At 54.2% G+C, this 24,180-nt stretch overlaps 1 protein-coding gene across 1 annotated transcript; it reads left to right on the top strand.

Moving 5' to 3' along the window:
- The first annotated feature begins 4 nt into the window (after positions 1-4).
- ZDHHC18 (zinc finger DHHC-type palmitoyltransferase 18) lies at positions 5-24,081 on the top strand. Its single transcript, XM_004266631.4, has 8 exons — positions 5-457; positions 4,644-4,804; positions 16,980-17,129; positions 18,582-18,719; positions 18,850-18,898; positions 19,419-19,521; positions 21,026-21,138; positions 22,053-24,081. The coding sequence occupies exons 1-8, from the start codon at positions 141-143 to the stop codon at positions 22,168-22,170; spliced, it is 1,149 nt and encodes a 382-aa protein (XP_004266679.4). The 5' UTR covers positions 5-140; the 3' UTR covers positions 22,171-24,081.
- The last annotated feature ends 99 nt before the right edge of the window (positions 24,082-24,180 follow it).

Raw genomic sequence — 24,180 nt, 5'->3', positions numbered from 1 at the left:
CCGCCGCCGCCGCCGCCGCCGCCGCCGCCGCCGCCGCCGCCGCCACCGCAGCCACCGCTAGCAGCTTCTCCGCTCCACCTCGGTCCTGGTGCGGCCCGGCCGGCCCGCGGGGTGCAGAGCCGAGGTCTGCGGCCGACCGCATGAAGGACTGCGAATACCAGCAGATCAGCCCCGGGGCCGCCCCGCCGCCCGCCTCCCCCGAGGCGCGCCGCCCCGGCCCCGCCGCGCCCCCCGGCCCGGGCCCCGGGCCCCCGCCGCCCGCCGCCGCGCCGCGCTGGAGCAGCAGCGGCAGCGGCAGCGAGAGCATCGGCCGCCGCCCGCGGCGCAAGTGGGAGGTGTTCCCGGGCCGCAACCGCTTCTACTGCGGCGGCCGCCTTATGCTATCCGGCCACGGCGGCGTCTTCGCCCTCACGCTGCTGCTCATCCTCACCACCACCGTCCTCTTCTTCGTCTTCGAGTGAGTTCGGCGGCGTCCCCGCCCCCTGAGGCGCCCCATACCCTCCGATCCCCTTTGCCGCCTGCCGCTCACCCCACCTTCCCCAGCCCTTGATGGACACTCCAGCCCCTCTGGTCCCCTGCTGGGCACCCCGTCCTCTCCCACCTCCTGGGCCCTCCACCTTTCCCAGCACCTGCCAGGCACCCTCCCTTCCCAGCTTCTCCTTGGCGCCTTTCAGAATCTGCCCTCAGGCCTCTCCAGTCTCCTTGCTTATCTCCCACCTGTCCTTTCTGGTCCCCTCCCAGACTCGCCATCCTTCCGTGACAATTGGGATCACCATCTAAGCGGGTCCCCTCCATCCCTGCCAGCCATCCCATCCCCTCTGGCCCCTCCCTAGCACCCCCATCCTTCCCTGGCACCCTGCCTTTGCCAACCTCTGCCAGGATCACTGCCCTCCCATGTCCCTCCAAGACCCCTATCCTCTCTGCCCTCTCAGAATCTGCCCCAGGCCTCCCCAGCTCCTTAGATAGATTCCCCTCTCCTCACCTATCCCCTGGACCATCTCTTGTTCCCAGCTTCTTTCTGACTCCTTGAGGCATCTTTTCTTTATATCCTTTCCAGACAACTTCTGAATTTCTTCCTTGTCCTTTGGCTATATACCACCTCAGATTTCCCGGCCATCTTCCCTGTTCCCTCCAGGGCCCCTCTAGGGTCCCCTAGTCATCTCTCTACTCTCAGACCCTCCCCCCTTGCTTTCCCTTCAGTCTTTCTTACCCTAGGCCTTCAAATATCTTTGGGCCTCTCAGACCTCCCCTTTTCTCTCCAGCACCTTCCTTAGTTTCTCCAGAGCTTCCTGTCCTTCCCTCCTCCTCCTCTGGTCCCCCCAGACATGTCCCAGGCCCCTGCCCCCCACCTCCTGACCTCCTGGCTTTCTTTCCCTTCCCAACACTCCAGAGTACCTTCTGGCCTGTTCCACGGCAGGGACAGTTGCAGTGCCTTGTTATTTTTCAAGAGTCGAGAGGATTTTCGTGTGACAGGTCATATTTGCCCCCATGGCTTTTTGACCTCTTCGTATCCCCAGTGACTCAGGATTGGCCCACACAGCGGTCACCATTTCATGGATGGAGGAAGGGATGCCTGTCACTTTACCAGGGTCACATATTTGTATCAGAAGGTTTCCACTCTACCATTGATCTCTAGCTTGAGCCACCTGCTTCCTGATTCCTTTCACACACACTCACACATACACACAAACGCACCCCTACCCATGCTGCATGAGCCCCACCTTTCCCTCCTGGTTCTACCCATCCTTTGTGGTCTTACTCAATTTTACAGGTGGTTCAGAACTCCATCTCTGCAGCCAGCAGAGCTGGTTCACGTCTCAGCTCCACCACGCACCAAGTGTGTGACTTCGGGGCAGCCACTTCACTACTCAGAACCCCAGTTTCCTCATCTATAAAATGCGGTGTATAATAGTACCCCCTCCCCAAGTTGTCACGAGGGTGGCAGGAATCCATGCACATAAGCTTTTAGCTGGTGATAAGCATTGAAAGCTGGCTGCTGCTGTTACTTGTCATCACCAAAAAGTCCTTCCCAAGGGCCTCGATAAGGCTTCCACCAAGACACTGGCCCCCAGGTACCCCTTCCAGCTGCCAGATCATGTATCTGCAACCTTGGGTTTCCCCTTGAAGCAAGGTGAGGGCTTCCTACCAATTAGCTTCTCCCTTTCACCCTTTCCTTTCTGACTCAGGGTGGATAAAAAGTTCCAGAATAATTAACAAGCAGAAACTCTGGGGAGCCTCCAGCCTCCAGCATGGCCCTTGGGCTAAGTTTCAGATTCACCCCGCTGGGCCGGCCCACGTGGGTGTTTTGGAAGTTCCTTTTCCAGCATCCCTCAGGCTCCACCAGATCCTCCCAGCCAGGGATGCAGCTGAGGCAGGAGGAAGTGGTGCTTGGCAGGGCCGGCCCCTGTGACCCTGCAGTGTGGGATTTGGTCAATTCAGAACCTCTGGGCTGAGGGGATATCTTCACTGGTGACAGATTTGTCCCCAGAGAGGGAGGAAGCGAGGACTTCTGGGTTCCAGGAAGAGCTTGTGAATCATCTCGTCTTTGTTGCTGCTTCTCCTCACTTGGGCTGGTGGTGTTGGCAGGAGGGTTTGGGTTTGGGCTGAGAGCTCGCCTGGGCCTGGACTGGGGTGGAACCTCAGGAGGGACCTGGCGTATGGGAACGCTGTTGGCGAGGGCCTGGAGGGCGAGAGGTGCTCACTCTCTCCCAAGGCTCTGGGGAGAGGTAAACGTGGCTCTAGGGCCTTTCTTGCTGTGAATGATTTTCTCTAATGTGTGATTTGGTGCTTTCTTGCACAGGCCTCCCAGCTTCTGCCCTGCTTCCCATCCCCACACAGCAGCCAGAGTGCTGCTCAGATCTGAATATTCCCTGCCTCTCTGGGTAAGAGCCAGAGCCCTCGTGGTGACTTCCTCTCTGTCCCCATCTCCTCCCACTGCCCCCTGTGCATTCCCTCCCAGGCACATCGGCCTCCTTGCATACTCCGACCTCAGGGCCTTTGCATGGTTTGGAATATCCTTCCTTTAGATAGCTTCCTGGCCCACTCCCTCACTTTCTCCTGTCCTTCCCTGACCATGCCTGTAATATAGGAAACTGGCCCCCTCCCTCCTGTCCCCTCTGCCCTGACTTATTCTCCAAAACACTCGCCACTATCTGACATACTACACTTATGCTTCTGGTTAGCTTCTTGCCTGTCTCTCTCCATGAGAACAGGTATTTATTCTCACTGTTGTATTCACAGTGCCTAGAACAGGGCCTGGTATGTAGTAGGCACTCAATACAGTAAATACATTGCAATACAATATAGCAAATACGTTTATTTGTTGAATGAAATGGACAGAGCATTTGCTGGGGGCTTGGAGACCCCAATCCTGCCATCGCCTGGCTGGGTGACCTGGGATCTGGCTGTGGGCTTTGGAGTCCCGTCTGTAAAGCCAGGGGCCAGGACTTGGTGTTCCTGAGGGCTCTGCAAATCTTCTCCATCTCCCAAGAAGTCTGGTTGTACATGAACTGGTTGAGTTGTCATGTGGGTGACACAGAGGGTGCAGCACAGTTTGAGGCTCAGACCTGGGGACCACTGAGATGTTTGGAGCAGAACGTGGCCCACTTGGAGCCCTTGGTTTTGGCAGTCTCTGCTCCTCAAGGGAAGGGCCTCTCTGGAGGCCAGAGCCTCCAACAATGGAGGCTCCAGAAACAGCATGTAGATGCCCACGGGTTTGCTCCTGTGACTGTGCCAGCTCCTGGGACGTTGGCTGATTCAGGCCTCCCAGCGGTCAGTCATCCCCAAATAGCAGTTCCTCACCCCATCAGGTGCCACTCTGGCTCTGGGAGGGAAGGCCACATAGGATGGTGGTTAATAGTATGGGCGGGCCTCAACATCAGACCCGTGCACAGGCTGTTGGAGCCCACTAGGGTCAGGGGGCCTGATAGAACTGACTCCGGATGCCAGCCCTTGGGTGACAGTGGCAGTGGCTGGACCATGCTCTTCCCCCTACACCCTTTACCTGGCTGACCCTACTCATTCAGGTTCTAGCTTAGGAAGTCTCTCCTTCATCCAGTCTTTCCTAACTGTTCTACTACTTTCCCCTTCCCCATTATAACATGCCAAGCCCTGCGTGGCAGTTCTCTGTTTACATGTCTGTTTTCCTCACTGGGCCATAAGCCTCATTGAGGGAGCAGGGGGCCTCTTGTCTTATTCACTGCCGTTATCCCTGCTGCTTGTTGAAGTCATTGCCTTTAACACAGAGAAGACCTCAGTAAATATTTGTGGAGAGACCGAATAAATGAGTGCACACTGTCCTGGATTATTCATCTCAAGTGACAATCCAGTTCATTGGTAGTGGCTGCCTGAAGCTCTGTGTTTAGAAGGAATCTGAGGCTGCAGCCAAGTGCAGGGGTTGAGTGCTGGGATCTGTTGATCACATCTGCCAGGGGCTCAGGGAGAAAGTACAAGGATCAATTAGTGATGTCTGCTCTAGGCACGGACGGGTGCGGGGCTGCACTCATCCAGGGACCATACATCTGCCTCTGTTCAGGACCGTGGTGGTGTTTGATGGGATGACAGCGCCTGCCTGGTGCCGTAGCCCTGAGCCCCAGGCAGCCCTTGGAGTGTCTGCTTATCTCTCTCTCCCTCTCTTTTTCTAGCTGTCCCTTCTTGGCCCGCCAGCTGACCCTCGCCATCCCCATCATTGCTGCCATCCTGTTTTTCTTCGTCATGAGCTGCCTGCTACAGACAAGTTTCACCGACCCCGGAATCCTGCCCCGGGCCACCGTCTGTGAGGCAGCGGCCCTGGAGAAACAGATCGGTGAGGCTCCTACTCCAGCTGTGGCTGTGTCTCCCAGCTCCGCATTTCTTGATTTGAGAGGAGGCCTGATTTTCTCTTCCCACACTGTGCTAGGCACTGGGGGTACCGTGGTGAGCAGGGCAAGCTGGAGCCGATGCTAGAGTGGAGGAAGCAGAGGATAAGCACATGAGCAAATAAGCGAGAAACACTACCACGTGAGGGCCGGTGTTGAGAGCCACACGGTACTGGGTGCTCACTGGAGCCCAGGCACTGTGTTCGCCTCTTTATATGCATGATCATATTTAATCCCCCAGTAATCCTGTGAGACAGGTACTGTTGTTATTCTCCTTTTACTGATTAATTAAATTGAGTCTCAGAGAGGTTAAGTAAATGGTCGAAGGTCACACAGTCAGTGGAAGAGCGCGGATGAGACCCCGGGCACTCTGACCAGAGTCCCTGCTCTTAAACACACTTATTCATTCACTCATCAAACATTTATTGAGCCCCTACTATGTGCCAGGCACTTTTCTAGATACAGCAGTGAACAAATCTGACGATAATCCCTGTCTTCTTGGAGCTGACATTCCGGTGGGAGGGGAAAGACAGTTAACAATTAAATATCTAGTCTGTGACACAGAGAAGAGGGAAGCTGGGGGAAGGAGGGTGAGAGCTGGGGGAGGGTGTACAATTTTAAATAGGGGGAAAACAGGGGGGTGGGGAAGGCCTTGTGAAGGAGGTGACATCCGAGCAAAGACACAAAGACCTGCAGAGATGAGGAGTTGAGCTGCGTGGGTGTCTGGGGGAGAGCACGGTGGTGTGGGGAGTGGGCTGGTCCAGATGAGTCGGTCAGGGGGAGCCCTTTGGAGAAGGTGGCACTTGAGATGAGCCAGTAATGTGCGTTCTGGACGTAGTAAAAGCAAAAGCCGGGAGTGGCGACCGGACTGATGTGTTTGAGAAGCGGCAGGAAGGGCAGCGTGGCCAGGAGGGACCTGTGTTCCCAGCACCCAGGTGGCCCTTGGTGCCTCCCTGAGTGCTGAGTGGGTGTCCTGGGTGGCTGGGCGCCACGGCCACGGCCTTAATCTCAGCTTGCTCCACCTCAGCTCCTTCCTGCTGAGAAGTGACGTGGGGATTCGCACACCTCAGGGGTTTCCGGTCTGTGGTTGGCTCCTTCCCCTAACAGGGTGGCTTTCAAACAGACTTAAATAAATACCCAGCTGCCTCTGAAGAGCCCTGGCAGCCTGTGAGTGGCAGAGCCCTGCTGCATCCGTCCTGGAAGTCATTCCACCGATGGTCTGGAGCAGCTCAGGAGGGCGGGCGGGAGAGGAGAGGATGTTCTCCCACGCTTGTCTGTTCTTTGTCTCTCTCCTCTGCCCTGGCCTGTCTTCAGCCACGCCCTCGGTTGTCGTCTTCCTCTGCCTGCATCCAGCTTCCTTCCCCCTCACACCCCTGGGCCACTCGCCACCCAGCCTCCTGGTCTCTGCTGCTTCAGTTTCCTGCGGTCTGACCCAGCGGCCGGCCGCTGGCAGCAGGGGAGGCTCGGGGCAGCCCTGTTTCTCCTCTCTCCAGGTCGGGGCTAATCGTGAGGCAGGATTATTGTCCAGCTCAGCCCAGGCTCAGAGGTCTGGCTGCCTGGAGTCCTCTGGCCTCCTGTGAGCTGTTTGGGTCATACTGACAACAGTAATCCCCTGTGTTTGGGGAGAGCTTGACTGTGCTGGGTGCTCCCCGGCCATTATCCCCACAGATCCTCGCAACAGCCCGGCTGTGCTGGTGCAGAAACTGAGGGAGGGGATCCCATGGCCGGGATCGGGGGCGCAGAGACAGAGCCTCGACCCCCAAGCTGTATGCGTTCTCTTCTGAGATGGCGGCAGGGAGACATCCCAGTCTTCCGTGGCCACACGCTCTTTTTTCTGAGGTCTCAGTTCAATTGACTGGGAAGCCTCTGTGACCCCAGGTGGGCTACACCTTCGTGACACCTTCCCAGAGCACCTTGTCCTTCCACCATGACCCTGGGCTGCATGGTGGTCATTACAGAATTGTCAGGCAAACCCAGCGGACTTTCCTGGGTGGTAAGTGTCTTGTTCACCTTGTCCGCCACGTGGAGGGCTCAGCGATGTTGGCTGAATGGACCGGCCTCTACAGAGGCGCTCCTTGCTGTCCCCTGGTGACTGGTGGAGAGACAGTTGGAATTTCTCCTAACCAGGCTTTATAGGTTTCCTCGTTTATGTGTTAATTCTGTATGCCGACTCCTGACTGCAGGGAGAGGAGGCAGGGAGGTTGGAGGGGAGGGGATATGAATCTGATGTGAACCCTCCCTCTGGTGGTTTCCAGCTTAGCCCAGTCCAAGGTGGAAGGCCTGACTGGCCGCCACAGGTTAGAGGAGGCTTGGGAAGAGGATTGAAGAAACCAGGGTGTCTTCTGCCTGGAGGTCATGTGGAGGCTTCCTGGAGAGGTGCCCGGAGCCAAACCATAAAGTTTGGGTGGAGTTCAAGCACAGGAAGGTGTGTGAAGGGAGCCCCCCATGCAAATGGAACAGGAAGAGGGGAGGACAGAGTGGGAAGGAGGGGGGCAGGCGTGGGCGCTGAGCAGCCCATGTTGGCTGGACGCAGGAGTGCTTCAGAGAATCTGGAGGGTGCGTAGAGTCAGTCTTGAGGGCCCCTGAGTGTCAGGGTCAGAAACGTCCCTTTGAGAACAGTTCCCAAGCCTGGAAAATGGCATCTTTGGGGTCTTTGAATCTAAACTTGAACTGGAGGCTTCTAATCAGGGTGAAGCATACCTTCTTAAAAAGGAGTAAAGTCACCGAGTGTTTTCGAGAAGGTCGGGGGCCGGCTCTGAGGTGGGTGGTGCTGTCCATATAAACGTGTGCTGGTTACTGGGGCCCGGGCCCGTGCAGACAGTGTGACCTTCTCATTTTGGCCCCACAGGCCAGCAGCTCCAGCCCCATGGGATCTGGTTCTAGGGCTCCCACCGTGCGAGGACCGTCCCAGCTGGGGTGGCCAGCGCTTCACAGTTTGCCCAGAACTGTCCCTGTTTTAGCACTGAAAGCCTCATATCTTGGGGAACCCCAGAGTTGCAGGCAGAAGGGCTGGTTGGCTACCCTGGCCTGAGCTCCTGACTTGTCAGCTGGTGAGCCGTGCAGCTAGACTCCCCCGTGGGCTCTGGGCAGTTGGAAAAGAGGTAGGAGGAGGCGGCAACATTGCCCCCAAGAAGCTCCTGGTCTGATGGGAAGTCATAGGAACACCTGAATCTTGAGTGACAGACACTCACCTAGCCACGGTTACAGCTCACACGACAGACACAGAAGCCGCCTCTCCCTCCGTCACCACACAGCAGGTCACAAACTGCGTCCTGTCTGCCCCCAGAATGTCTCCCCTCTGCTCCTTCTGAAGCCCACTGCCCCGGGCAGACACACCTCATTTTCTGCCTGGATTGGCTCGGGACTCTGCTGACCAGGCCCTGTCCTCTCTCCCTTCGGTCATAGTTGTCTCTCCAAGGTCCAGATGTGACCTGGCCCTCCCTGGCTCAGAATTTGGGTGACACCCTACTACCCTCAGCAGCGTTTCCTGAGGATCGGCCATTGGAGTACAGCCTCGGTGATTTTTGCGCTTCTGCGTCTCCCCTTGTACCCTCCTTTCTTTAGTATTTTCCTTTACATGGCTTGCTTTTAAACGATTTTTACAAGGAAAATTTGTATCAGCCCTGTTAGCAGAAGCCACTTGCTCTAAATAGAAGATAATCATAAGAACAAAAGCATGACAATGTTACAGAATTCTTGGTGGTTACATCGCCTGTGGAAAGCAGTCACCTTGAGGCCTGTAAGGGTCACAGGTATTCGGTGTTAAAAGTTGACACTTTCCCCTGGATGGAGTCGAGACTCGAAAGAGAATTGAAAAGGGAGTGACTTTCTCATCATGTGATTCAGTGCTGCTTAGTGTCATGGCCAGGAAACAACCCATTTCCCACCCTCCTGAAAGCTCATCCTTGGAGGCGCACTCACCTGCAGGATGAAGGAGGCTCCGGCCCACCTTTCCCTCGTCGTCTCACTCCACTCCCCGGTGCCCACCTTTCCCTCGTCGTCTCACTCCACTCCCTGGTGCCCACCCTTCCCTCATCATCTCACTCCACTCCCCGGTGCCCCAGCCACACTGCATGCGGATGCCTTGACCCACGGGGCCCCCTCTGCTACCATGCCCCGCCCCGGCCCCCATGAGCCCAAGGTCTCAGTCTCTCCCACCCAGCTGCAGCGCTGCTTCATCTCGTTGCTTTCTTGAATGCTGCCTCTTGCCCGCTCCCGACATATTCCACTCTGTCTTCTCAAGGTGGGTTGAGTACAGACACCGGTAACACCATTCATTGACCAGCTGTGGGTTACACCTTTACATCTCTCATTGGCGTCATCATCTTACAGGGTTGACGCTGTTATTACCCAGTGAAGAAACTGAGGCTCAGAGAGGTGGAGCAACTTCCTCAAAATCACAAGCTAACAAGTGGCCAGGCCGAGTTTCTCAATGAGATCACACTGGCCCCAGAGTCACCACACTTGACTCACCGTGCCTCCTGTGCTGACTCTGTAACTATCCACCTCTCCTGCTCACTCTGCCCCCAGGCCGAGCTCTTCCTGTACCCCCAGGCCTGCCAGGAAGCCTGTGTGCGGCAGGGGCTCCATAAACCTCCCGAATGAACAGAAATGGTCTGGTGGGGGTCACAGTGACCCGGTATTCACAGCCTGGCCACTGAGGCTGACCTCAAGCCTGGAAGCTGGGCAACTGCAGCCCTGCAGCTGATTCCTCCACAGGTGGGAACAACAGAAGGGCAGGTAGAGGTCCCCGGCCTCCCCTCACTAACGCCTCCTCGCTAGCTCATGGCCAGCCGCAGGGGCCTCCCCGCCAGCCCTGGGTTTCAGTCACAGTCCCAGCCATTCGGGGCCTGGCTGCGCCTCTTCGGGGCTGGAGTTGGGGTGAAGATACCCAAAGCAGGTCCCCTGGTCAAGAGGAAGGCGTGGGAGATTCATTTCCTTCTCCCAGCCATTCAGCGAGAAGGAGCCTCCCCTCCTTACCACGTCCCTGGGGGCTCTAGTTTCCCACCTGGAGGTGCTTTTTACTTCTTGGGGAAGAGCCTGAACCAGAAAGAGCTCTGGAGGGCAGGGAGAGCATCTCTTATTACCACTCCTTCATTCGTTTCTTCAAGGAGTATTTTCTGAACTGAGTAACCAAGCAACCGCACTCGACTCATTTCTGTGTACTTACCCACTACTTCCCTCACCCGCCACCCCGGGCCTTGTACAATATCTTGACGTCACAGATGCTAGTGTCTGAAAGAATGGACAAATGAATGCCCTGGAGGACAAGGGTTCTAATTTCAACCCCACCTTGTACTGTTGGAGTGAAGTCTGTAAAACGCGGGCACATGTCCCGTCGTTGCCCAGCCCAGGGCGTTTTTTGTCCGAGTGAGATGGGGAATGTCAGTGCACTTTGAAAATGGTTTTTCTCTACTGAAACTTAAGAGGCTTGAGACTTGTGGTCAGGAATGGCAAGTGGTCTTGCTCTGGGCACTAACAAGCTACCACTGGTAATGGCTGCTGGGAGGAGCGGGTTGAGGAGGGTTCTGAGGCCGAGTCCAGGGCAGTTATTGGTCAGCACTGTCTGGCCTGAGAAAAAGCAGTGGGACACCTGCTTGTCTTCCCCTACCCCGTGCGGGGCTCAGCCCTGAAGCAGCATCGCTGCACAGCCTGCTTTGACCCATCTCATCCGGGGCCCTGCAGTTGGTGACGTTGCTGAGTCTGGCTGGCACCCTTGCACTGGGCCCTTTTTCCTCTTCTTTACCTCCAGCTCCTGGCAGCCCGAGGAAGCTGGGTGTGCAGAGCCTCACTTCCTCTTTCTCAGGGTTCTAGAGAGGAGGAGGCCTGGCTGCCAGGGGCCAGAACATACCGGTAGGAGTTCTCTCCCTGCCTTGGGGGAGAGGCATGGGCACCCCTCTGCCCTGGGAGGGCCTCTGGGAATCCAGTGAGGGTTCCAGTAACTTTTCTCTTAGTCCGGAAGAGGGTCTGTGGCTGTCCTTTGCTCACAGATGAGTTGTGTTCTCAAGTCTCTTCTACAGATCAGTTGTTGGAATATAGTGTTTCGTAGAGACAACAATAATAATAATGGCTAATATTTATTAAGCTCTTGCCGGATACTAGGCACTTTGCTAAACCCACTTGATGAATTCTTGCCTGACCCTCCTAACAGCACTAGGAGGTAGATTTGATTATGTCCCATTTTATTTGCTTAGCAGATGAGGGCACAGAGAAGTTATCCGACTTGACACACATCACACAGCTAGTAAGTGACTGGGCCAAGATTCGCACCCAAGTGTCTGTCTGGCTCCAAAGCCTGTATCCAAGCCGGGAGACCACAGTGGGCAGGGGCAGGCACTGGGACCTAGGGCCCGAGGGGCAGGATTAGGGGTTGGGTTTGGGGTAGCATCAACAGCTTTGGGAAGAGCTGGGGAGTTCTGCACACTGGGGTGTCACAGCCTGAGCCGTTTGTCAGGACTAAGGCTCCTGTGAACCCAGCACTGTGCCTTGCAGCCTCTCACTCAGCCCTCACCACAGCTCTGTGAGAGTGAGATGGTCTTGTCTCCATTTTATGGATGAGGAAACTGAGGCTCAGAGAGGTGAAGAGACTTCCTGAATTAGCAAGTGGGTAGCAAAACCAGGATTCGAACCCAGTGTTTCAGACTCCAGAGCCTGTGCCTTGCTGCCCCTCATGAAAACATCTACTAGTAAGTACTCACCAAGTGTCAGTTCCCTTATGTGTACTATTTCTTTTCTTTTTTTCTTGTTCAATTAAGTTCCACTTTTTAAAAAAATCATTTATTTATTTTTGGCTGCGTTGGGTCTTCCTTGCTGCGTGTGGGCTTTCTCTAGTTGCAGCGAGCAGGGGCTACTCTTCGTTGCGGTGCACAGGCTTCTCATTGCGGTGGCTTCTGTTGTTGCGGAGCACAGGCTGTAGGCACGCGGACTTCAGTAGTTGTGGCTTGTGGGCTCAGTAGTTGTAGCTCACAGGCTCTAGAGTGCAGCCTCAGTAGTTGTGGCGCAACGGCTTAGTTGCTCCGCGGCGTGTGGGATCTTCCTGGACCAGGGCTCAAACCCATGTCCCCTTCATTGGCAGGCGGATTCTTAACAGCGCCACCAGGGAAGTCTCAAGAGTCAGGATTCGAACTCCAGGCCTGCCTGTATCTCTCCTCTTTGCCTGCTGCCTCGTAGTTGATAGGCCCAGGACTGCCTGTTTATCCCACTGTCCTTGCCCTCAAGCAGTGTAGGGTCTAGTTGGAGAGACAGTGTACACACACAGCAGTCCTGTCCCAGCTCGGCATGGAGCAGAGAGTGTGTTCTGTGCTGTGTGTGAGGTCCGACAGCCCCGAGGCTCCTGTGGTCAGGGAGGCTGCTGACAAGGCCCGGTGAGTCCTGGTGTGCAGAGAGAAGGGAGGCTGGGCTCAGGAACAGGGGCAGGAAGCTGGGGCAGAGTAGTGGGAGAAAAGCTGGGAATGGAGGTTGAGCCCAACTGTGGAGGGTCCTAACATCAGGACAAGAAGTTTGCCTTTATCCTGTTTTTTAGGGGAGGCCAGTGAAGGGTTTCTGAGCTGGGAAGTGACTCACGAGGGGTTATTTAGAGGAATGTGACAGTGTGTACAAGGCGGGTGGAAAGGCAGAGGGTCTGGGAGCAGGTAGTCTTCTGGGGAAGCTGTTTGGTGATACGGGCCTGGCCTGTGTTAGGGTGTTGGGAGTGGAGAGAGTGACAGGTGATGAAGGAAAAATCTTACCAGACCTAGCAACTGGCCAGGCATGGATGAGGGAGAAGGAAGGGTCTGCGAGGAGCCTTCAAACTGGGTTCCCCTGCCTCTGCCACTTACTGGCTGCGTGACCTCGGACAAATCCCCTGACCTCTCTGGCCCTCTTTTCTCATTTGTAAACTGAAGGAGTTAGAACAGAGGCAGTCAGTGAAGGGACATTTGTCAGCTATCTGCTGTGTGCCAGGGGCTGTGTTATATGCTCTTTGAGGTTCCTTTCGGCCCTTGGGTTGTGCCATCCGCAGAAATAAGGAACTAGACAGGGAAAAATAACACTCATGACACTTCAAAATTTACAAGAAGACCTCAAGCCCAAGCCTTGGGAGCTTGGGTTCACGTCCTGATTCTGCCACTGTGTGGCCTTGAACAAGTCACTAGCCTCACTGAAAAGGCTCCTTAACTGTAACCTGGAGATGATGACGATCACTTTACCTCCTGGGGTGTTATCAGGACTGAAGAGGAGACTCTACGCCACATGCCAGCATACAGTGGCACGCAGTGACCTGTTCCCTTTCCCTTCTTCCTCTCAGTAGTTCTGTGAGCTGGCAGTAACAGTGCATACTTCCTAAGCATTTGCTTTGTGCCACTTCACACGTATTAACTCATTTAACCCTCGCAGCATCTTTATGAGGTGAGTACTCTTCTTATCCCCACTTCGGTGATCGAGGAAACAGGCACAGAGAGGTTAAATGATTTGCCTTGTCACACATCTAGCAAATGGCATCATCAAGAGAAACCCAGCTGGTAAAAGGTAGAGCTAGGACTCGTGTCCCATTCTACCTGCTACACACATTTTACAGATGAGAAAACTGAGGCTCAGAAAAGTTCATTGGACTGCAACCTCGCACACAGTCAGTGGCAAAACCAGGTTTCAGAGTCTGTCCATTGGCCTCAAACCCCCTGCCTTGACCGTGCTGCCATTGCTAAGGAAGAGATGCTTAGATGCTTAGTTCCATTTTAAACGTGCTGCCGTCGAAGTGGTGGTGAAACAGCCTAGCAAAAGTCTCTGGGAGCTGATAGGACGTGAGACAGAATCCGCTTCACTGATGCATGCCAAGCGCCTAGAATAGTGCCTGGCACACGCTAGGCACTCAGTAAGTAATCGTCGGGGGCAAGTGGCCAAACTGGAGATGTTATCTGGGACTCAATCCAGTGGAAATGATGTCTGGGAACATAGCCGAGGGCTGGGGATCCCAGGCAGCCCTGTGTGACTCTCGGGATTCTGTCTGCGGAGAAGCCACTGTTCTGGGGAACGCTGGTCTTCCGTGGCCTGGGGGACCAAGAGGCTCTGTGGGTAGAACTGTGGGTTTTGCATATGGCAGATCTAAGTTCAGCTTCCTGCTCTGCCGGCCTACCCACCTTGTGACGTCGGACAAGTTACTTTCTTTTTCCTTTTTCTCAGATTTTTACTGAAGTATAACAGGCTTGCTAAAAGTGTACAACTCGTAAGTGTTCTGTTTGTTGAGGGTTCACGGTTGGAACACACACGTAATTAGCACCCAGATCAAGAAACAGTGGTGTCCCAGGAGCCCCCCTTGTGCCCCTTTCCGGCCTCTGTCAGCCCCCGCCCCCAAGGATAACCACGATCCTGACTTTTAACACCATAGATTACTTTTATCTGTTTGTGAACATTTTGTGCTCTTACGTCTATGGGTATTTTTCACTTTACACAACGTTTGTGAGATTCATTCATATTGCCGTGTGTAATTAAGGATCATTCATTCTCATTGCTGTATAGAATGCCATTGTATGAATATACTGCAATTTCTTTTTTTTTTAATCCATTCTACTATTGATGGGTGTTTGGGTAGTTCCAGATTTTGGCTATTTTGAGAATTGTTTTTGGAACAGTCTTGTACTTGTCTTTGGTGCACGTCAGTTCATGCGCATTTCTGCTGGGAAAACACCTACGAGTGGGATTGCTGGGTTGCGTGTGCTGAGCTTTGGTAGTTAGTGCAAAACAGTTGTCCAGAGTGGTCATATGAGATTTCTAGCTGCTTTACATTTCTGCCAACACTTGAGAGATGTGTGTGTGTGTGTGTGTGGTTTTTTGTTTCTTTTTTTCAATTTTAGCCATTCTGGTGCATATGTGCTGGTAATATATTGTGGTTTTAATTTCCATTTCCCCGATGACTTAACAAGTATGAGCACTTTTTCATGTGTCTGTTAGCCATTTGACCACCTTCTTTTATGAAATGCCTCTTTGAATCTTTTGTCCACGTTCGAATTCAGTTGTCTGACTTTTTCTTACTGACTCATAGGAATTCTTTACATATTCTGGATACGCATCCTTTGTCCTTTGTCAGATAAATGTACTGCAAATACAACTCTGAAGGTCATCTTTTCATTCTCTTGATGATCTCTTTAGATGAACAGAAGTTCTTAATTTTGATAAAATGCTGTTTATCATACTGCTCTTTTATGAGTAGTCCCTTTGTGTCTTGTTGAAGAAATCTTTGTCTACTCCAGAGTCATGAGGTTGCTCTATTTTTCTTTTTCTTTTTTTTTAATCCAGAACGTTCGTATTGCGAGCTGCAGTCCATCTGGAATTGAATTTGTATTTAGTGGGAGGCAGGGGCACAGATATGTTTTTTTCCCCCCATTTGTGTATCCAGTGGACCCCACACTGTTTACTGGGAGGAGACCATCTTCCTTCCTTTTTTTTTAAAGTAAATTTATTTATTTATTTATTTATTTATTTATGGCTGCTCTGGGTCTTTGTTGCTGCGCGCGGGCTTTTCTCTAGTTGTGGCGAGTGGGGGCTACTCTTCATTGCGGTGCGTGGGCTTCTCATTGCGGTGTCTTCTCTTGTTGGCGGAGCGTGGGCTCTAGACACGCGGGCTTCAGTAGTTGTGGCACGTGGGCTTCAGTAGTTGTGGCTCGCGGGCTCTAGAGCGCAGGCTCAGTAGTTGTGGCGCACGGGCTTAGTTGCTCCGCGGCATGTGGGATCTTCCTGGACCAGGGCTCGAACCCGTGTCCCCTGCATTGGCAGGCGGATTCTCAACCACTGCACCACCAGGGAAGCCCCCATCCTCCCTCTTGGCACTGCAATGTTACCTTTGTCGTGAACCACACGAACATGTACATGTTCCTATCTGGAGTCTCTGTTCTGTTCCATTGGTCAGCGTTTCTACCCTTGTACCCAAACCAGGATGTCTTACGTGCTAAGGCTTTATCATAAGTGTTGATGTCCTGTGGTATAAGACCTTTAGCTTTGTTCTTCAAGAGTGCCTTGGCTATTCTTGGCCCTTTGATTGCCATGTGAATTTTAGAATGAGTTTGTCAATTTCCACACACCAAAAATATCCTGACTGGGATTCTGTTGAATCTACAGATTAATTTAGGGAGAATAAATCCTTTTTTAATATTGAGTCTCTGCCAATCCATGAATATCATATAGCTCTGTATTTCTTTTTTCTCTTAAAATTTTTATTATGAAAAATTTCTAACATTCAGAAAAGTTGGAAGAATTAATACAACAAATTCCTATACATTCACTGTCTAGATTAGTTATTTGTGTGATACACACACCCACACACCCACACACATAATTCTTATTAAGCCATTTCATAATAAATTATATACATCATAGACACCTAACCCATCAATACTTCAATATGTATCTCCAAGATTTAAGGATAGCCTCCTCATAATGACAATTCCATTATCACATCTAGGAAAATTAATAGTTCCCAAATTTCTAATCTATAGTCATTTGTCCCCCATCACCCTCCAAATCTCTTTTGTTGCTGTGTTTTGTTTTTGGAAACAGGATCCAGTCTAGGACCAAGCATTGTATTGGTTTATATCTCTTAAATCTCTTTTAATTTAGAACCATCTCCCTTCTCCTTTTGTAAGTGACATCGACTTAAAAAAATTTTTTTTTAATTGAACTATAGTTGATGTACAGTATTGACATTGACTTCTGTTAGAGAGCAGGCCAGTGGTCTCGTAGATGTCCCCCATTCTGGATCTGATTGTTTCTTCATAGCTTTACTCTCACTGTGTCCTCTGTCCCTCTGTCTCCTGAACCTCCTGGAAACCAGAACTTAGATCCAGGCTTGTTTAGATGCAGATAAACCTCACGAAGGCTCCCCTGGTCTCCCTTTCTGGTAGCCCTCCTTAGAGTGGCACGCGAGCAGGTGTGTGAAGCTTCAGCGCGGCGCTTGGCGCATAGCAAGTTTCGGTAGGTGGCAGCAGCTCTTGAGATTTGTCCCCCACTTAGGGATTTTGCCCTAATGTTTGTTCCCCAGAAACAGCTTCCCTAAAGCTTCTCTTGTCCCGGCCAGGCAGCACTGGCTTCCCCCCGTGCTGCGGCTCCCGGCTCTGGGCTTGGCCATCCCCCATCTGTCTCTTGTCCCCGTCTCAGACAACACAGGCAGTTCCACGTACCGGCCACCCCCTCGGACCCGGGAGGTGATGATCAATGGGCAGGTGGTGAAGCTGAAGTACTGCTTCACCTGCAAGATGTTTCGGCCGCCCCGGACCTCACACTGCAGTGTCTGCGACAACTGTGTGGGTAAGTGGGAGCCCTGAGAGGGATGGAGCCTTGCAGACAGGGGAGTCGCTCGTGGGGGCCGGGGGGTATCTGAAGTATCCAGGGCTGGGCAAGAAGTCTGGTTCACCCAGATTTGCTGTGACTGAGGAGGGGCTATGGAGCGGGGGCTCTGAATGTGACCAGTGGTACCTTGGCTTCAGCGAAGGATTAGTGGATTCCTTCCCCCAGCTCTGAAGTGTGGGGCAGACACAGAGATGCCCTGAACCCTTCTTCCAGGCCTTGGCCTGGTCCTCAGTAGGTCCAGGTTCCAAGGAGCCAGAGACTAGAGCAATGACATTCTAGATATGTGGCCCAGGGCCAGCTATACCGAAAGACTTTGACCTGATTCCCAGAATTTAGAGGGACAAGAATCTGGGAACAGAGGAGTTTAAGCTGGTGGGGTGGAGAGGACATAGCCAGGCTTGGAAGCTAAGCTCCTGACCCACAACTGCAGTGGTTGCTGGGGAGCCAGAGGCTGTTTTGTCCCCTTTCCCTGCTCTCCAGAGGTCTGGCAGCTCTGATGGGGACCCAGGGTGCGCCCCTGGGAGGGTGTTGTAAGGGAAAGGCTATGCAGAGGACCCAGGCGAGCTGAGCCACGTTGACTGTGCCCGGTCCCCAGGGCGGAGAGCTCATCACGCTAGCTCAGTACTCCCTGAGCGAGAGAACAGTGGGGAACACCCAGACAGCAGGAAGTGAAGTGGGTGACTCAGTGGGCGTCATTCATCCCTGAGAATCTGTCCCACCCCCCCCCACACCGTGAAGGGCCCTGGCCTGGGTGTGAGGCCTGCGACAGGCTTGTGACCCACATTCCCACAGGGGACTTTCCTCACTGGTCTGGGTGTGACCCCACCCCCAGGGACATAGTACTGGTGTGAGCTCAGCCCTCTGACTAGGCCTCCGATGCCGGTTCTCCACAAGTTACGTCGCGGCCCAGCCCCTCATTGGTCCTCTATTCTAGAGCAAGGGACAGGGGTCATTGGTTGTTGGCATGGGGCTGGGATCGGAGGCCAGGTGACAGGTACTTTTTGTGGCTCTTCTTTGTGCCAGACACTGCCAGACCCTGGGATGCAGCTCAGGCCCTCTCATGGGGCTCACAATCGAATAGGGGTTACAGGCCAGCCCACCAATTGTAAATAAATATATAAACACACGTGGGCAAAGTGCAGCAAAGGATAAATGCCGTAGCAACAAGGCAGATAACAGGGGCCTCACCTTGTCTGGGGTTGGGGGAGACTTTCTCAAGGAAGTGGCCTTGCAGCTGAGACAAGAAGGAAGAATTACGGGAACTGGCAGGTGAAGGACCAGAGGCCGGGAGTGTTGAGGAACCGAGAGTCACGTGCGGAGAGAGCGAAGGGGTGGAGATGCGAGGGGCCTCTAACACCCCTGCTGGTTGTAGGCCAGGGTGGCCCTAACCCATCTCCCTGGCCCTTCCAGAACGGTTTGACCATCACTGCCCCTGGGTGGGCAACTGTGTGGGGAAACGGAACTACCGCTTCTTCTATGCGTTCATTCTTTCCCTCTCATTCCTGACGGCCTTCATCTTCGCCTGCGTGGTCACCCACCTGACGCTGCGTGAGTTGGGGATGATGGTGGGAGTGCGGGCAGGGGCAAGCGGGCGGCCCGGGCCAGCAAGCTTGGCCAGGTCAAGGGACTGTGGTCACTCTCCCTTGAGCCGTGCCCTCTCCTGTCTCTTCCTCCCCAGGCTCTCAGGGAAGCAACTTCCTCTCCACTCTGAAGGAGACACCAGCGAGATATCCTTTGTTGGCAAGGGGGAGCCCTGGTGGGACCCGAGGCCCCTTCACTGGGGCGGGTCCCCGCACCTCATCCTGTAAACAGGGGAACGGACTAGAGCTGATGTTCACGCTCTAGAATACAGTCTACTAGCTGCTTCTGTTCAGCCCCAGGCTGGAGCTGATTCTGAATGGGCTGTTGTGGAGCTGGGATGGCCGAGAGCTCTCAGGGCCACAGTCCCTGTCCTTCCTTAGGACACCAAGCTCCCTGGACCATGCCGTGTCCGCAGTTCTGGTGTTTGGAATCCTCAGTTCCCTCTACCATCCATCACCCTGGGCTCGTCCTGCCCTTGGGGTGCTCCCAAACCCTGCTTGGGGCCCAGGAGGTGATCTGAGATCACGGAAAGCTTACAAAGTTAGATCCTTTCTGGGGAAGTGGCTCCACGGAAGGATGGGTGAGAGAGGCTGGCGAGGCCAGCTCCCAGGCACAGGGAGGCTCCCGGCCCCAGCGTCCGTGTGCCTCCTTGACTGCGCTGCTCACCGTGCTGGAGTTGGTGATCTGCTTCTTCTCCATCTGGTCCATCCTGGGCCTCTCAGGGTTTCACACTTACCTCGTCGCCTCCAACCTGACAACTAATGAAGACGTGAGTAAGGCTGGAGCAACACCTCATCCCTGGGCCCAATCCCAGGATGGAGGCAGGGCTAAGGGAGCCTGGAGCAGCCGCAGTGCAGCCCTGCCTTTCAGACTGCCAGGGAAATGCGGGTGGAGACGTGAGGTGACCTGACGTCTCCTTCCAGTGTTCAGGGCTGGGCCCCGGGAGACCCTGTGCAGGCTTCCGAGGCCCCCTCGGTGCTGGCTCCCGGGGTCCCGAGGTTGCTTTCTCCCCAGCCCCGCTGGAGCAACGCTCACACCATAACCGTCATTCCATTTGGCCAGCTCATTACCATTTCCAGAGTTCTTTCAGTTTCTGTCATCTCTTTGGGTCCTTTTGCCAGCTCTGAAGCAGAAGGAACGAGGATGCTTTTTCTTCATATGATGGCTGAGTGACTTGCCCCAGTCGCCCAGCTGGAAAGGGACAGAGCCAGGGTTGCACTCACAAGCTCGCCGTGCCCACCGCACTGCCCTTGTAGACAGCAGCGATGTGCCTGTTCTCAGGATGTCCTGGGGCTCTCTGAGGCATCCTTGTTGAGGGGGCCGGCCAGGACAGAAATGTGAAGCTCCATCTACCTCCTGACCTGCTGCCTTGTAGATCTCTACCAACAAGCATTGTTTGAGCACCCACTGTGTGCCCAGCCCTGGGCCAGACCTGACCGCCCACCCCCCTGCCCCACCATCCTTCCAAACAACAAAAAAGCAAATGAGAGCATCTGTTCCAGGGCCACCATCTGATACTGCTCAGAGGCCCATTGACCAACAGAAAATACATTTCTTGACCTCAGCCTGTCTTTCGGGGAAACGAAACTTAACATGCCCAATAGGGTATCACATGCTGGGTGATTGGTACAGAGCAGAAATGATGTCAGCCAGCTTCTCCCAAGGTGATTTCCTGGGGGCTGTTTCTGCAGGATCATACTAGGGGTTAAGCAAAAAGGGATGTCATGGCCAAATAAGTTTGGAAAACTCTAGGTTAAACTCAAGCCAGTATCCTTTACTGCTAATCTCCTTAAGGCCTTTGATAGCCGGCTTCACAGAGCTAGAGATGGGCAAGATTTCATCTAACAGTGTTACCAGAGAGTTCCCTATTTTTCAAATGAGGACTGAGACTCAGAAGTGGTGATCTGTCCAGGGTCATGCAGCAAGTCTGTGGCAGAGCCAGAGTTCACGGCCAGGTCAGCCTGAGCCCTGTGCCCTTGCACTGTCCTCCCTCTTGGGTGGCTGGACAGAGAAGGAAGGATGCACCCACAAAGTCTCCTTTGGAGGCTTCTCTTTGGCTCTGCTCTGTCTTCTGTCTTGGTTAGCGCCTCCTCTTCTGGGTGCCCCCCAACATCCAGCAGTCCCCCACATCCTCACTGAATGGCCTGGGTTAAGGGCATGTTCCCTGCAATAGACTAGCCAGAATTGGTTTCAGAATTTGCTGATCTTCCCCAGCCTCTAGAACAGGTGAAATGAAGGGAGGTACCTGACCCAGAGCTCCTTCCTGCTTGCAGATCAAAGGCTCGTGGTCCAACAAGAGGAGCGGTGAGGCCTCTGTCAATCCCTACAGCCATAAAAGTGTTATCACTAACTGCTGTGCTGTGCTCTGCGGCCCCCTACCTCCCAGGTAAGCCAGGGGGCACAGGGGAAAGGTCATAGGGCCTGGCCTGGCCAGGCCAGTGGGGGGTGGCCCTGTGAGTCTATTCCTCTGAAAGAGGTTCTGGAATCAGCAGACCTCTCCCCACACCACAGATGCCCTCTGTCCACCATCCCCTGCTGGGTGCACTCAGGACACTTGTCACATAAAGGAATTCTGTAGAGAGTTTTAACTTGTAATCCCGTGCGATCATTGTAGAAAAAAATGAAGTACAAAATACTAACAAGAGTGTTGTATATCACATGTAATCCTACTCCCCAGGGATAACCACAATTAATGTATTGTCCATGCTAGAGTGAGGCTGCCTTTCTGGTGCTGAAGGCTGGACTGGGTGGGGCCTCCGTCTTCCTCCCGGCAGAGGAGAGCCCTGGTGGCTCAGCCCTGCTGGGAAGCGCCCCCTCTGTCTTGACACCAGGGGGCGCTAGATGTCCAGCTCCGGAGTTAAATTGGGCACTGTGGGGGCGGGGGAGGGAGGCTGGTAAGACTTCCCAACACCATCCCCACCTTCTCCTGCTCAATATCCAATATGCTTCTCTCCGATCCTGCCCCCGGGAAAGGACAGTAGGAATTGCACCATCTCCCAATGCCCTTTCATCCTTGCTCTTCCCCTTACCTGCAGCCTGGGAGCCCGACAGAACGCTGGACAGTTTGAATTAATAGTGGATAAAATCTGTGGCCAAAAGCCAAGTGTCCAGAGTACAGAGAGGGCCCTTCCAGAAGGGAAGGGTCTTGAGCCGCCAACTGGAGAGCAGCTCCCCTTTCCTCAGCCTTTCTAGGGCTGGGTCTTTCCTCGGCTGGGAGAAGGACCCTGCCATCCAGCCCCCGGCCTGGAGCTCTGGTGTCAGGCAGGGCCTCATGTGTCCCCCCACCTTGTATTTTGAAAGCCTGATTGACCGGAGGGGATTTGTGCAGTCTGACACCGTGTTGCCCTCGCCCATCAGAAGTGACGAGCCAGCCTGCAGAGCCAAGCCTGATGCCAGCATGGTAGGAGGCCACCCCTGAGCCGGGCTCAGTACTTGCCACCTGCTGGCCTGTATGCCCCTCCGCACTCACCTGCCGCCCTCCACACCTGCCAGGACCCTCCCCATTTCACCCGAAGGGAAGCAGAGCCGCCAAAGACTTTTTAAGTCTTTTCATATTTATTTCCCACCCTGCGTGGCTTTCCCCACACTGTGCCATGGCTGTACCCTCTGCTCCCTAAACCAGGTTCCCATGGTCTTGGGTGCCAAATTCCCCCAGCTGATCAGTGGCAGGAGTGACAGGAGAGAGAGGCCAGGGCGCCTGAGGCCGCCCAGGGGACCACGCCAAGCCTCTGCCGTGCCTCTGAGCCGTGCCCCGTGCGAGTGAGGGTGCGGACTGAGTGTGATGCCTCCGAGGTGGGAGAGCTGCTGGGCCCTGCTGGGCCGGGGTCCAAGGGGTGAAGCAGGACGGAGGAGCAATCGGCTCTGGACAGCAGGCTGTCGGAGAGGATGCTTCTGTGGTCTGCTTTGGTCTGTGGTCTCCTTCATTCTTTTTGTGATAGCCATTGTTCTTTCTTCCATTTTTGTTTTTGTATGGAGTTGGCCAGTAGACTAGAGCTGGGGCTCCAGGTAGAGAGGGCAGAGCTGGGGATGGCAGGGGTAGCCTGTGTCAGAGGAAGCCAAACCGGAGCCAGGCACCCGAGACCTCAGCTCCTGCATGATTCCTGGGCAGCACACTAGGAAGCGGGGGCCTGGCCCTCTCTCTGCCCACGGACGGTTCTCCAGGGGCCCAGCCTGGCCCCTCACCTTCCTCCCAAGTCAGGTCTGGGGATGGGCAGCTTATACTCGTGCTGGCAATACTTGAAATGGGTTTATTATTAATGCTGGGTATTTTGCACAATTTTATAGACCTCTTTTCTACATAGCCTTTTTTAAATGGAAGAAGAAAAATGAAGTCAGCCACATTGCTATCTGTGTAGTGCCAGGTTAAGGGTTATCAGAAGGCAACTTGGTTTTAATAAGTTTATTACAAGAGACCTTCTGGCCGTGAGTGAGTGAGTGTGTGTGTGTATGTGTGTGTGCGCTCGCGTGCCCGTGTATGAATGTGGTTGGCTCCCACTTCCCCACACCCCCTGGGCTGCCTCACTCGCCACTGTCCCCCTTGGGTGTCAGCTGGTGGTGGCAACAGCGGGAGCAGCCTGAACCATGGGCACAGGGAGTGTGTGCATTGGTCACAGGAGACCCCTGGGCTCCTGCGGCAGTTCAGCCTCATCTTCCTATCTTCCCCTCCTCCAAGGACTTCAGACAAACAGTGGCTGGGACTCAGCGCCCAGCCCCCAGGTCAGGCTTCCAGCTGGGACCTGCCCAGACAGGCTGGGGCCTGGTCAGGTGGATGGGGTAATGGCTGTGGGGAGTGGCTGCCAGCCTGCATGCCACACTCCTTCCTCCAAGGTCTGAGTATGGGACCCAGTGCCAGGGGCTAGAGTATGGGGAGTCGGCCAACTGGAGGCCTCCCTCCAGAGAAAAGGAAGGAACAGGGTGGGCCGAGAGACGAGTGAAGGTTGGCCTAAATCTGGGTCAGAAACTTAGAGGATGTCCCTCCTCTCCTGGGAGTTTTAGTTTCTTGTCAAAATAGATAGGAAATTGTCCCTCTGTCTCCTTCCTTGGCCCTTTAAGTGGGCTGAAGCCCTTGGAAAGTGACATAGGAAGTCGTCGCATCTTGTCCTTCCTTGCTGCAGAGGCTAGTGGGTCACAGGCAGCTGAGAGGTGGCAGCTGCAAGGGGTTCCCTCTGGGAGAAGCAGCTTCGCCCCAGCCTCAGGACCCTGGGCCATGCTGCCGTGGCAGTGGGGGTGGGGAGGAAGCTGGCTAGAGGAGGGGACTCCTACCTGCCTTTTATTTAAGCCAGTATTCTTTGTTCCTGCTTGTAATAAAATTTTTGTTTTTAAGAATTGATTTGCTTTGGTTTGGTTTTTGTTTGCTCTTTCTTTGCTGAGGCCCCAACTGGCAGCTCTCTGTTCTTCCAGCCAAACTTGGTCTTTCCTGGGGAGACAG

Source organism: Orcinus orca, chromosome 1 (genome assembly GCF_937001465.1).
Source record: "Orcinus orca chromosome 1, mOrcOrc1.1, whole genome shotgun sequence".
Lineage (NCBI taxonomy): Eukaryota > Metazoa > Chordata > Mammalia > Artiodactyla > Delphinidae > Orcinus > Orcinus orca.
The sequence above is the reverse complement of the archived record's forward strand: the minus strand, read 5'-3'. Positions and strand labels throughout refer to the sequence as shown.